The sequence below is a fragment of the Erythrolamprus reginae genome, chromosome 2, assembly GCF_031021105.1.
Source record: "Erythrolamprus reginae isolate rEryReg1 chromosome 2, rEryReg1.hap1, whole genome shotgun sequence".
Lineage (NCBI taxonomy): Eukaryota > Metazoa > Chordata > Lepidosauria > Squamata > Dipsadidae > Erythrolamprus > Erythrolamprus reginae.
Genome location: NC_091951.1, coordinates 18,527,451 through 18,541,634, shown reverse-complemented (window position 1 = coordinate 18,541,634; position 14,184 = coordinate 18,527,451). Strand labels below are relative to the sequence as shown.

General features: G+C 43.2%; 1 protein-coding gene across 5 annotated transcripts in view; it reads right to left on the bottom strand.

Annotated features, from left to right (window-relative positions):
- The window catches only part of LOC139159832 (zinc finger protein 665-like), a 161,432-nt gene that overhangs the window by 22,951 nt on the left and 124,297 nt on the right, over positions 1 to 14,184 (bottom strand). Inside the window, exons 1-3 of one of the 5 annotated variants that reach the window (XM_070737251.1) lie at positions 8,475 to 8,606; positions 7,574 to 7,794; positions 1,271 to 3,420 (exon numbers count right to left, since the gene is read on the bottom strand). The exons of 2 other annotated variants lie outside the window; for them this stretch is intronic. In XM_070737251.1, coding sequence (XP_070593352.1) covers positions 1,913 to 3,331 — 1,419 coding nt within the window. In that variant the 5' untranslated portion in view covers positions 3,332 to 3,420; positions 7,574 to 7,794; positions 8,475 to 8,606 and the 3' untranslated portion in view covers positions 1,271 to 1,912. 2 more of the 5 variants (XM_070737249.1, XM_070737250.1) reach the window with 2 other exon arrangements.

Genomic DNA, 14,184 nt, shown 5'->3' with positions numbered 1-14,184 from the left:
CCTCCGTGGGGGGGTGGGGGGCGACGAACCGACGACCGGGGGCTGTCCGTCCGTGTTGGGTGGTGCAGGGCAGGCACAGGCAGCCCCAGGGGAGAACAAGGGAGGGAGAGAAAGGAAAGAGAGAGTAAGGGAGGGAGAGAAAATTGAATGAAGGAGGGAGAGAAAGAAAGAGTAAGAAGCAGAAAGGATAGAGAAAAAGGAAGAGAAAGGGAGGGGGAGAAAGGAAAGAGGGAGGAAGGGGGGGAGAGAAAATTGAATGAAGGAGGGAGAGAAAGAAAGAGTAAGAAGTAGAAAGGATAGAGAAAAAGGAAGAGAAAGGGAGGGAGAGAGAGAAAGGAAAGAGAGAGAAAGGGAGAGAAAGGGAGGGAGAGAAAATTGAATGAAGGAGGGAGAGAAAGAAAGAGTAAGAAGTAGAAAGGATAGAGATAAAGGAAGAGAAAGAGGGGGAGAAAGGAAAGAGGGAGGAAGGGGGGGAGAGAAAATTGAATGAAGGAGGGAGAGAAAGAAAGAGTAAGAAGTAGAAAGGATAGAGAAAAAGGAAGAGAAAGGGAGGGAGAGAAAGGAAAGAGAGAGAAAGGGAGAGAAAGGGAGGGAGAGAAAATTGAATGAAGGAGGGAGAGAAAGAAAGAGTAAGAAGTAGAAAGGATAGAGAAAAAGGAAGAGAAAGGGAGGGGGAGAAAGGAAAGAGGGAGGAAGGGGGAGAGAAAGAAGATATGAAGGAGGGAGAAAAAGAAAGAGAGATAGGAAGGAAAGAGGGAGAGAAAGGAATGAGAGAGAAAGGGAGGGAGAGAAAGGGAATGAAAGAGGGAGAAGGGGTGAGAGATAGAAAGGATAGACAGAAAGGGAGAGAAAGGAAAGAGAGAAAGGGAGGGAGAGGAAGGAAAGAGATGAGAGAGGAAGGAGGAGACAGAAAGAGAGGAAGGAAGGAAGAGAGAAAGAAAGAGGGATGGAGAGAGAAAGGAAGGAAGAGAGAGAAAGAGGGAGGGAGAGAGAAATAGAGCGAAAGGGAGGAAGAGAGATGTCAGGTGGAGACTCGGCAAAAAACCAAGTTTGCTTAAAAAAAATTCTGGCTCCTAAATTTTTTGGCTGGCTCCTAGATTCTGAACAACTTTGTCGACCCCTGGGTTATAGAGGATATAGTAGAGAAGAAATACGAGATATAGGAGAGACTATAGGACAGGGGGCGGAAGGCACTCTAGTGCGCTTATGTACCTGCCATCTTGGTCTCTTTTGATCCATCCAGACCATCTCCCGAAAAAGGACCTCTTGATTATTTTGAATGATACTTTTATTAAGGATTATATGCACAGAAAGATAGTACAAATATTGTGAATATATGAAAAAGACAATGGGAAAAGGGGGAGGGGGATCAAAAATATAATAGGAAAAAGATTCAACAACAAAACTTCATCACTCAATAAGCTACCAGATTCATTCCACCCTTCGCCCCATTTTCTCTTCTCTACATTTTCAGTTCTCCTCATTGATTGACACAGTCTAGTAAAAATTAAGAAAACTACCTGGTCCCTTGACTTATGACTGAAGGACCTTATGACCAGAAATCCATTACAAGTTGTACATTACACTTGTACAACCATTACACTTGTACCATTACAAGTGGTCATATGTCAAGGACTTCCTGTATTCTACAAAACATTATATCTACTGCCCAGATACTTATAACTCTTTTGTACTCTGGGATGTTTATATCTGGCTTTGAGAGTACAATATTCTCACAAAGCCAATATCTATATTCTTTTGCCTCATTGTGTACTGTCTGAAGTTCTTTTGCTTCAGTAGGAAAAACATTTTCACTCACACCAAATAATTGTACAATATTCCCTTCTGTCACTGTGTGAAGTTCCTGGTAAACATTAAGATGTTTTTTTAAAAAAATGGCTCCCAACATTGTTCACAGCTGAAGAGATTTATCTCTGCTGTGGACTTTCTGGTGCTTTTTTAGATGTGATTTGCTAGGAAAAGCTTTCTCACATTCTGTGCACTTATGAGGCCTGTATCCTGTGTGACTTCTGGTGTGTAGGAGAAGTGCTGAAGGTTGGGCAAAACATTTCCCACACTCCAGACATTTATAGGGTTTTTCTCCAGTGTGGAGTCGCTGATGCATCACGAGATAATCTTTCCGTGAAAAACATTTCTCACACTCTGGGCATTTGTGAGGTTTCTCTCCTGTATGGATTAGGATGTGATTTCTAAGGGAGCCTGAATGAGCAAATGTTCTCCCACATTCCAAACATTTGTACTTTTTTTCCCCCGTGTGAATTTTGAGATGACTTCTAAGTTCTGGTATGGTACGATAAAACCTTCCACAGTCGATGCATTGATGTGGCTTCTCCCCTGTGTGGGTTTTGTGATGGTTCCACAGGTTTCTCTTGTCTCTAAGGCATTTTCCACATTCCAGGCATTTGTATCGCCTCTCTCCTGTGTGAAACCTTTGATGGCTTACAAGGTTTTGTTTTTGGGAAAAGTATTTCCCACACTCCTCACATTTGTAGGGTTTCTCCCCCGTGTGGATTCTCTGATGAATCTGAACTTGGGCTGGCGACATGAAAGTTTTCCCACACTCCCCACATTTATGGGGCTGGTTCCCTTTGTGCCAATTCTGGTGTCTCCGAAGATCACGAGAATGCAGAAATCGTTTCTCACATTCCGGGCATTCGAAGGGTCTCTCCCCAGTGTGACGCCTCTGATGTACCACCAGGGATGATTTCTGGGTAAAACATCTTCCGCATTCGAGGCACTTTTCGTTTTTCTCCCCTGTGTGTATTTTCTCATGTTTCCGCAGACCTGAACTCTCCGTGAAACATTTTCCACACTCAAAGCACTTGTAAGATTTTATTACTGCATGAATCTTCTCATGGCGCCAAAGACCTGAATTATGGGAAAAGCTCTTCCCACATTCCCAACACTTGTAAGGTTTCTCCCCTGTGTGGATTCTCTTGTGGCTTTTAAGACATCCTTTTCGAAGAAAAGATTTCCCACATTCCGGACATTGATAAGGTTTCTCTCCAGTGTGGATTTTCTGGTGTCTAAGAAGGTATGACATTCGACTAAAGGGTAAGTCACATTCCTCACATTTATAGGGTTTTAACCTCGGGGGGCTTCTGAGATCTTTGGCCTCTTTTCCAGAAAAGGTTTTCTCACCCTCCAAACCCTGACTGGATCCACTTTTTACATGGACCTTCCTGTGGGTCAAAAGGAGCGACTGCAGAGCAAAGGATTTCCCACAGTCTGAGCATTCATGGGTTCTTTGGTGGTTTTTCAGGGTGCTGCTTGTGTCTGACGGGAGATTCCAGATTTTCCCAGGCTCCATGGTTTGTGGCAGTTGCTGCCGTAAGCTGAATTTCTACTATCTGTGGCAGTTGTCTTGCAAGTAAATGTTTGGTCACAATCTTTTGTCCTCTGTTGGAAGGAGAAAGAAGTAGAAACAAGTATTTCCTTTGCAGAAATGTAGTGTGTCACAAAATCCCCAATAAAGGATCCACAATAATTCAATTAAGTTTAAATAGAAGTTTAAGCTTTAAAACCCTGGGCCCTAGGGGAGCCAATCTCACTTTTAAATGTGGATTATAAAATTTTCATCACTATCTTAAATGAGATAATACACCCCGATCAAAACGGTTTTCTCCCAATGAGACAAATCAGAGACAATACAAGAACAGTATTAAATATATTAGAATATTTTGAAGCACATCCAGAAAATTTAAGTCGCACTTGTTTTTCTGGATGTGGAAAAAGCTTTTGACAACTTAAATTGGGAATATATTATTAAACAGATCAAAGAAATGAAATTCGGAAAGAGATTTGAACAAATGATAGAGGCTGTATATTCTACACAAAAAGCAAGCATAATACTAAACATAGACATCACAAGACCACTTGAAATAACAAAATGAGTCCATCAGGGATGCCCTTTATCACCTCTGCTATTTATTTTTACACTAGATTTTTTATTAAGTAAGAGTAGATCAAATAAATAAATTTAAGGAACTAGAATTAAGAAGGAAGAGTACAAAATTCAAGCCTTTGCAGACGACCTAGTATTTTTTATTGAAGAGCCAAATGAGACAGGACAAATTTTATTAAGGGAAATAGAGAAATATGGAGAAATAGCAGGCCTTAAAATTAATAAATCCAAAACCAAAATTATAGTGAAAAATATGGCTCTAAAACAGGAAGGAGAATTAGAGAGATAATTGGGACTAAAATGCTCAAAGAAAATTAAATATTTGCGTATTTGGCTAACAGCGAGATGCTCTTCAATCAAAGAAGATAATTACAGGAAATTAATACAAGAAATAAAAACGGATTTGGAAAGATGGGGAGCATTACAATTATCCATACTAGGTCCTACTGTAAAGATTAAAATGAACATTCTGCCAAAATTGCTCTACTTCTTCCAAACCATATCCATAAAATTAGATGAAAAATTATTTATAAAATTGAATAAAATTACAATAAAATCCATTTGGGCAGGGAAAAAGGCAAGAATAAAATTCATAGACCCTCAGGGTAAGACAAGCAGAGGTGGAATGGGGCACCTTGATAGAGGACTGTACTATGAAGCAGCAACTTTTGTATGGGTCAAAGAGTGGCTCAATCTAAGAAACAAACGATTGTTAACTTTGGAGGGACATGATCTATGAAAAGGACGGCATGCCTACCTATGGGATAAAGGAAATAAGCAGCATACACATTTTAGGAGACACAAAATAAGAGAAGCCTTGATGCAAGTATGGCAAAAGAAAACATCACATGAAAATCCATATGTGGGTATCCTCAACGGAAGCAATAATTTACCCAAATACCTTTGATGCAAATAAAACAGTTAACAACTTTTAGACAGCTAAGGGAATCTTAAAAATAGACAAGTGGAGGACCAGGGAATAATGATAGATTGGTGGCTGTATATGCAAATCCCGATATTAAAAAGATAAAGAAGAAGATGGATTTGAGACAGTTCCACATCAATTAGGTAAAATATCAACGGCCCCGGAATTTTAGTACTATGTACATAACTATTTGGGTTTGGCAATATGTAAAATAAACCAACAATGTATGCTTACATGTATTAGAACACTATTGCTTTAAGAACTAGTGTTATGGATTGCCATAAGAGAGAGCCAGAAGCGTGATTCACTCTCTCGGCTATTCTTTGCTGTTTTGGTTTTGTCTTTGTGGCTATGTTGTAGTAAGAACTGTGTGTTCAAATGATGGTTTATGTATTTGTAAGCTAAACAAGTAAGGTTTATAGTTTTGTATATGTATTGACTGATTTAACTGTGTATGACTAGGACTGTCCTTGACTAAACTATTTATCAAAGTAAATAATATTTTATATACTTAATGTATCTGGATTGTATTACTGAATAATTACTCCTATCTCTGGGATAACAGCTGGCTATCTTCTACACCTCTACTTTTCTTGTGTGTATGTGTATCTTTGACCACTCAGAGATTACTCTGCACACTCCTTAACACGGATGAAAAACGAATAACAAAAATATATAGCTATCTACTAGAATTTGAAAGAGCAGAAGATATAGTAAAAGGAGTTATGATAGCATGGTAAAAAAACACTGGACATAACATAGAGGACTGGGGGAAATATGAGTCCATCTATAAGGCGGCATAGAAGTCGAATAAATAAATAAATATGGAATAGAAATTATAAAATAACTAAAGCAGCAAAATATAAAGAGAATCAATATAAAATGTTTTACATATGGTATATGGCACCAGCAAGTTTGGCAAAAATCTATCCAAACCTGGAACCAAATTGTTGGAAATGTGGCCAAAGATAGACACTTTTTACCAAATATGGTGGTTATGTACAGAAGCAAAGAAATACTGGGTAAAAATTCATAGATAGGTCCAGGAAATAACAGATATTCAAGGAGGATATACACTATAACTATTTTTATTGGAGATTACCAAGTGGGACTTTAATAAAACTTATCACATACATTACATTAAGGAAAAAACCAGATCCTGGATATTACAGACCTACAAACCATGGGGGAGTTGAGACACCTTTCCCCCAGGCTCTTTATATTTTATGTTTGGTATGTGTTGTTTGGTTTTAAATATGATAGGGTTTTATATACTTCTTTTTAATATTAGATTTGTTCACTATAATATTGTTTTTTGTCATTGTTGTGAGCCGCCCCGAGTCTTCAGAGAGGGGCGGCATAGAAATCTAATAAATTATTATTATTATTATTATTAAATTATTAGCCTGACCTCAATACCAGGGAAGATTTTGGAAAAGATAATCAAGCAACGAATCAACAAACACCTAGAAGCAAACAAAGTAATAACCAAAAGCCAACATGGGTTTGTCAAAAACAGATTCATGCCAGACTGATCTTATTGCATTCTTTGACAAAGTAACAAAATTAGTGGACTAGAGGAATGCTGTCCATGTGGTATAATTGGAGTCCTGTAAGGCATTTGACAAAGTAGACCATAACCTACTATTAGATAAAGTAGAAAAATATGGGATGGACAGCAACACCACCAGATGTATCCAAAACTGGCTAACCAACCGCACTCAAAGTGTCGTGCTCAATGAAACTGCATCTACATGGAGGGATGTATGCAATGGAGTACCCCAAGGCTGTTTTAGGCCCAGTACTCTTCAACATCTTCATTAATGACCTGGACAGGGGGTAGATGGAGAACTCATCAAATTTGTGGTTGACACCAAACTGGCAAGAATAGCCAACACTCCAGAAGACAGGCTCAAAATATCGAAGGATCTTGATAAACTTGAACATTGGGCGCTATCTAACAAAATGAAATTCAAGGGTGAAAAAAAATAAGGTTCTATCTACATCTAGGCAAGAAAAACAAAACACACAAGTACAGTATATGTGGTACATTGCTCCAGTGTGCAGCAGCTGCCAAAAAAGCCAACACAGTTGTAGGATGCATTAACAGAGGGATAGAATCAAGATAATGTGAAGTGTTAATATATTACATGGCCCAATTTCCTTACAATTATTCCCTGGGTGTGTGAGTTGGAAAGTGGGGGTGCAGAGTGGGGAAGAGGGAGGGAGAGAAAGAGAGATAGAAGACACACACACAAAGATATCTGTTTCCCATTGAAAACAGAGGGAGCCACAAAACCTGGGTAGATGGGGCTGGGGGGAGGGTTTCAAGTGAGTGGGTGGGGCTGAGTGACCTCGAGCTGGCCATGCCCACCCAGGTTTTGTGGATCCCAGTGTTTTGTTTTCTGTGGGAAATGGCTCTCTGTGTGTTTAAGGTTGCAGAGCCCTGCTTTAGGACAAAGTATACGTGCTTCAACTGACTAAACTGTATCCCCAAGTGCATTATGGGACATGGAACACTCAGGAACAGTCTCCACCCAGCCTTTGCAGCTCCCCTACTCTGTGGCCTCCCTTCCAGGGTCCCCCTCCAACTCCACCAAGAGGGGCTTCTTAGAACAAATATGGAAATTATGCCCCCACTGAGCACAAAAATTAAATTCACTGCTTTGCTCTTTTGTCAAGTCAAGATGAAAACAATAAACATATTAGATTTGTTCACTCACCTTTAAAGTTACTGTGAAGAGGTCACTTTTTACCCCTCTGAGTCAAGGCCAGGGATGACCCTCACTGCTGACCGGCTTCAGTTCTGCTTAATCAAGGGGCCCTTTGTGCAGGAAGCGGCTTCTCCATCCAGGCCACAGTTTCCAGATTCTCTGCCCGGTGAAACGCTGGTGGATCCCGACCCAAGAACGCCCCTGTCTCCTCTCTGGTCTTCCCTGGTCTTCTGCAAGGAAAGTGGGACCAAGGCAGAGTTGTGTGAGTAGGAAGACTCAGTGGAGGAGGAGAGAGATCAGATGGGGAGGAGCAGGTGGGGGAAGGGCTGCTCTTTTGGGAAGCTGAAAGCCCCAAAGATCCCAAGTGTCTTTCCCAAAAATACAGACCATGACTCAAGGGAGCCTTCTGGCCCTCAGCTTCTTCTAGGAGCTGCTCAGCAGTCCAGCCTCAAAAGGTCCTCTGTGTTTATGCTCTGTAGCACTTGTATTTTTATAAATTAAAACGACATAAAAATCAAATAAATAAATAAATAATCCGCCAAGGAGGAGCCACCACCTCACAGCCTCTTCTGGGCCCGAGGAAGCGGAGAAATTCTGCCCCTTGTTTCAAGCAGATGCCAAGTCCAGGTGAGCCTGAAAACAAAGGACTCCATTCTGGGCCTTCGAGAGGCAGCTCTGAGGAAAAGGATTTCTTGGGCCTTCAGTACACAGGGACCCCGTCAATCAACCCAGGGGAGCCTTTTCCGGCCCCCAAACTGAACCCTCCCCTCCCCATTGCAAGGAGGCCGCTCGGGGTTTGGACCCCCTTACAAACCCCCGGAAAGGCGCCATTGTTTGGGCTGCGCATGCTCAGAGCCCTCCTGCTCGCACAGATCCCGGAGAGCCTTTCGGGAAGGGAAAGCAGCCCTACCTGCTCCGAGCGGGATCCAGGAACCCCTTCCGAGAGATCTAGCGCCGATCTCCGCCGGTCCAAGCGGAACCCACGGATGGAAGCGGGAATTCAGCGAGTGGGAGGGGCCTCTGCTCCCTCCTCCCTGTCCCCGCCCTCTCCTTGCAGCCCCTCCCCTCCCGGCCGCCTCGGCTCCTCCCCCTCCCAGCCGGGGCGTCCGGGGTGCCTCTGCCCATGCGCAGAGCGCCCTGCTGGCCCCTCCGGGCGGGGCGACCTCCTGCTCCAGCATCCGGGAAGGGAAGGGAAGCTCCGCGGGGGCCGCCCGAGAGTGGCGGTTGGTGGCGTCTGCCGAAGCTGGAGAAGAGAGCCGGGAGCGGAGGCGGCGGAACCTCCGGGAGGAAGAGCCGCTCTCTCGCTCTCTCTCGGTGGGGGAAAGGCGGGCGCCGCCCCGGACTCCCCTCCGCGGCTGAGACGGGGCGGGGAAAGAGAAGGCCCCCCTCAGCTGATCCCTTCCGATCTGGTGGATCCAGAGATCCCGGAAGTGGGTATTTAGGCAGCTGCTTCCGCCACCTCCATCCCTCCCTGCCTTTCCCATCCGATGGATCCCCGCAGTGGCCCAAGTGGAGTTTCGCCGCCTCTTCCCTCGCTTCCCCCGAAACCATCATCCCCTCCTCTGGGGTCCCAAGGCAGGCAGCTAATTCCGGCAATCTGCCCACATGGGGTTCACGATCCCAACGTGGGGAAATAATGATGATGATGATGATGATGATAATAATAATAATAATAATAATAATAATAATAATAATAATAAAAGCTTCTTCTTCTCCTCCCCCCCCCCCCAGTGAAATGAATCTGAAGGCACCTGGAGAAAGCAGGTTGGGGTAGCCCCAGGGGGAGGATCGGGAAGAAGCCCCCCAGCTGATTCCTTCCGATTTGGTGGATCCAGACTCAGCCAAGAGTTTCTCCTTCCTTCCTGGGGTTCCTTCTTGTTCTGCCTCCCGAAAGTTTCTGCACAAAGCGCTTTCTCCCGTTTCGCTTATGGAAGAAGTAGGGCCGCCAAATACGAGAAGTCTCGACTTCCCGGGTTGGGGGGATTCCAGGGGGAGCCGGAGGGAGAGGCTGGGGGCTGCCTTGAGTTTGGGTCCCCTCTTTCCTCACCCCCTGCAGCCCCACTCCAGGCCTGACATGAAACCCCCCCTTGAGCTGCAGCCCCCCCCAAAACTGAACAGTGTCAGCCCCCCCCTTTCCCCGCTTCTCTCTGCGCAGAACTATCTCCTCCAGGGGGTGAAAGACAAGGGAGACTCTGCCCGGACACCGATGACGCTGCAGAGGGGTGGATTCCCATTGGTCCTTGCGATTTCACACCTAATCTCAATTCCGAAATAGGAGGAGATCCGCTCCCTCACCCCAGTCCAGACCCACTGATGACGCCTCTGAGGCTGGGAACATCTGCATCTTTCTCCTCTCAAAGAGGGGGCGCTTGTGGGGCAGCATTTATTTCATTTTTCTTTCTTTCTTTCTTTCTTTTGTCCGATGCACAATAATACACAATGAAGGTTATAGAGGATATATTTGAGTAAAATATATGAAAGAATAGAAGTGAAAATATAGGAATAAAATATATCAATAAGAGAATAGAAGAATATTATAAAATAGTATAAGAAGAATAGAATAGAAGAATAGTAGATACAATATATGAGATATAGGAGAGACTATAGGACAGGGGACAGGAGGCACACTAGTGCACTTATGCATGGCCCTTACTGACCTCTTAGGAATCTGGAGAGGTCAGCCGTGGATAGTCTAAGGGTAAAATGTTGGGGGTTAGGGGATGATACTACAGAGCCCGGTAATGAGTTCCATGCTTCGACAACTCAATTACTAAAGTCATATTTTTTACAGTCAAGTTTGGAGCGGTTAATATTAAGCTTGAATCTGTTGTGTGCTCTTGTGTTGCTGTGGTTGAAGCTGAAGTAGTCTTTGACAGGCAGGACGTTGCAGCATACGATCTTGTGGGCAAAACGTAGATCATGTTTAAGGCGTCGTAGTTCTAAGCTTTCTAGGCCCAGGATTGAAAGTCTAGTCTCCTAGGGTATTCTGTTTCGAGTGGAGGAGTGAAGGGCTCTTCTTTGAACATTTTCAAGGGTGTTAATGTCTGAGATGCGATATGGGTTCCAAACAGATGAGCTGTATTCGAGGATGGGTCTGGCGAAAGTTTTGTAAGCTCTGGTAAGTAGTGTGAGATTTCCAGAGCAGAAGCTACGTAGGATTAGATTAACAACTCTTGAGGTCTTCTTAGCGACGTTGTTGCAGTGGGCTTTGGCACTTAGATCTTTAGTTATTAGTATTCCGAGGTCCTTGACCGAATGAGGATTATCTGTGATAATTTGTTTATTAAGTTTGTATTTGAAGTTCTGATTCTTTTTGCCGATGTGTAGGACAGAGCATTTGCTGGTTGAGATTATTTTTATTTTTATTATTATTTTGAACAATACTTTTATTAAGGATTATATTCACAGGAAGAAAGTAACTACAAATATTGTGAATACAGTAATCCCTCGTTTTTCACAGGGGATGCGTTCTATGAAATATAGTTTTTTATGTACAGTATTTAACAAGTATTTGGACTTTTAAAACCCACCCTTTGCATTAAACAGTCATTCTATAATGTTTCTCAGCTGTAACTACATGTGATATCCTACCAGTTTCTTTAATAGAGTGCAGTAGTACTGTAGAAGAATTTTATTAATTTTTAATGGATTTAATCCCCCTTTGAAAATCCGTGAAGTAGCGAATTTGCAAAAGATGAACCGCGAAGTACCAAGGGATTACTCTATATGAAAAAGACAATGGAAAAAGAAGAAAAATTCTTTCCAAAAATATAATATACTGTATATAATATCATATATAGTAATACAACATATTCCAAAAATATAAGTATAATCCTCAGCCGGTGGATTCAGCAACAAAATTTATTTATTTATTATTTATTATTTATTTATTTGTTCATTCATTCATTCATTTATTTATTTATTTATTTATTGGATTTGTATGCCGCCCCTCTCTGGAGACTCGGGGCAGCTAACAACAGTAATAAAACAATGTACAATAATAATCCAATAAATACTAAAAATGATTAAAAACCCATTAATATAAAAAACCAAACATACATACAGACATACCACACATGAAATTGTAAAGGCCCAGGGGGAAAGAGCATCTCAATTCCCCCATGCCTGGCGGCAGAGGTGGGTTTTAAGGAGCTTACGAAAGGCAAGGAGGGTGGGGGCAATTCTAATCTCTGGGGGGAGTTGGTTCCAGAGGGCCAGGGCCACCACAGAGAAGGCTCTTCCCCTGGGTCCCGCCAAGCGGCATTGTTTAATTGACGGGACCCGGAGAAGACCCACTCTGTGGGACCTAACTGGTCGCTGGGATTCATGCAGCAGAAGGCGGTCCCTGAGATAATCTGGTCCGGTGTCATGAAGGGCTTTATAGGTCATAACCAACACTCTGAATTGTGACCGGAAACTGATCGGCAACCAATGCAGACTGCGGAGTGTTGGTGTAACATGGGCATATTTGGGAAAGCCCATGATTGCTCTCGCAGCTGCATTCTGCATGATTTGAAGTTTCCGAACATTTTTCAAAGGTAGCCCCATGTAGAAAGTATTACAGTAGTCGAACCTCGAGGTGATGAGGGCATGAGTGACTGTGAGCAGTGAGTCCCGGTCCAAATAGGGTCGCAACTGGTGCACCAGGCGAACCTGGTTTATTTATTTTATTTATTTATTTATTTATTTGATTGATTGATTTTTATGCCACCCTTCTCCTTAGACTCAGGGCGGCTTACAACATGTTAGCAATTAGCACTTTTTAACACAGCCAGCCTATTGCCCCCACAATCCGGGTCCTCATTTTGCCCACCTCGGATGGATGGAAGGCTGAGTCAACCTTGAGCCGGTGATGAGATTTGAACCGCTGACCTTCAGATCTACAGTCAACTTCAGGGCCTGCAGTACAGCACTCTACCTGCTGCGCCACCCTGGCTCATTATTACTAAATAAACTGCCAGATTCATTCTACCCGTAACCCCATTTTCTCATACATTTCTGTTTTGGAGTGGTGGCATTGCAGGGCAGCTTTCAGAGAGCTCCGGGGCGACTTTCTGCGTTTCGGCTTTTTTTTTGGTTGCTGATGAGGCGGTTGCAGCTCGAAGGGACGTGCAACCAGAAGGGAAACTTCCAGAGCACCCATGGAGGTAAAGCAGACCACCCGGTGTGCGAGGGAGATCCCAAAAAACCAAGTAGAAGAGATCAGCTCCATGGCCTGTCCGGAGACGCGGCTCTTTCACGCCGATAAAGGATGCAGAAAACTGACAGCTATAAATAGACGGATCTTGGCTTTGAATGAAGGAGAGAAGGGAAAGGACTGTGGAAATGTTGCTGACAACGAAAGAGAGAGATTTGGTAAGAATTCCCTTCTTCTGCCCGTTGTGTGGGTGTTCCAGAGATTATTAAGGCGGCCATTACAATCTTTTCGGAACAAGACGTGAACAGAAGCGACAAAAGTGAAAATTTTGGGAGAGGGGGCGGGGTCAATGACCGTGGCAACACGGAGCTGCCCTCGGTCTCTAGAGGGTAGCTCTGAATCCCCACCGTCCAGGGGTCTCGGTTCTGATGAACTGGACCCGATCCTCCCTGGAAGGGAGGTGACGTAGGGGATGCTATCGGGGGCTTGGTAGGGGGTCTCCAAACCCCCGCCAGGCGAACCGACCTGGTCTCGCACCGGCGGTGGTGCGAGGCCGGCCAGGCAGCCATGTCTGTGCCGGCACTAGCCACAGGAGATAACGCAATGCAGGCGATTGAAGAAGACCGGTAACATCTGGAAAGGGAAGAAAAAATAAGCATTGGCATGGTGAAGAAATTTTAAGCGGTGTGCTGGTGAGTTTGGAGTGCTAAGGAAGCTAATTGGATCTGTTCGAGAATCAGTTACGATCATGACTAGAGAAGCCGGAAATAGATCACAGCGGCTGCTCGTGAATAGGGGCATATAGCGAGAGCATAGATTAGAGAAATTGCCTAATCAATGTTCTTCTTTTGAAGAGCCTTAAAGGCTGTTAAATATGGAGTTGGGATCAGAACAAATTTGATGTCTATTTGGATTATGGTTTATTTTTTGCTTTCCCTTCGAAATTGTCCCTTTTGCCTTTGAGGAAATGACGTGTCATCTTGGGGCTGTCTTATGGCTTTGGGAGCCGATTTGCCATCTTGGAATCATGATTTTGGAATCGGGAAGTAAACACAATGAGAAGATTTGAATAAGATTTGAATAACAATGGGAAGATTTGAATAACATCGCCATGGAGCGGAACGGAAAAGATTCACAGAGCAACTAAGCAAGATCCTTTTCTAACTTTTCTAACAGAATAAGTCAACATATTCTTTTGAAATACACACGGAGAAGATCTGGAGCAGGACTTGGATATTTTACATTTAATTTAATTTCTATTGTATCATTTTAAGCAAAGAGGAAGAATAGATAGTATTATTAGAAGAAAGAAATCTGTTAGAATCATGGTCATATCTGTTAGAAGAATGGACATATAACTTGATAAGAGGCATTACATTCTTAAATGCTTAACTATATTAAAATTATTGAATTTATTAACAGGCCTATATATGGGGGGGGGAAACTTTGGATATGTAATCTACTCGATAATAATATGGATTTG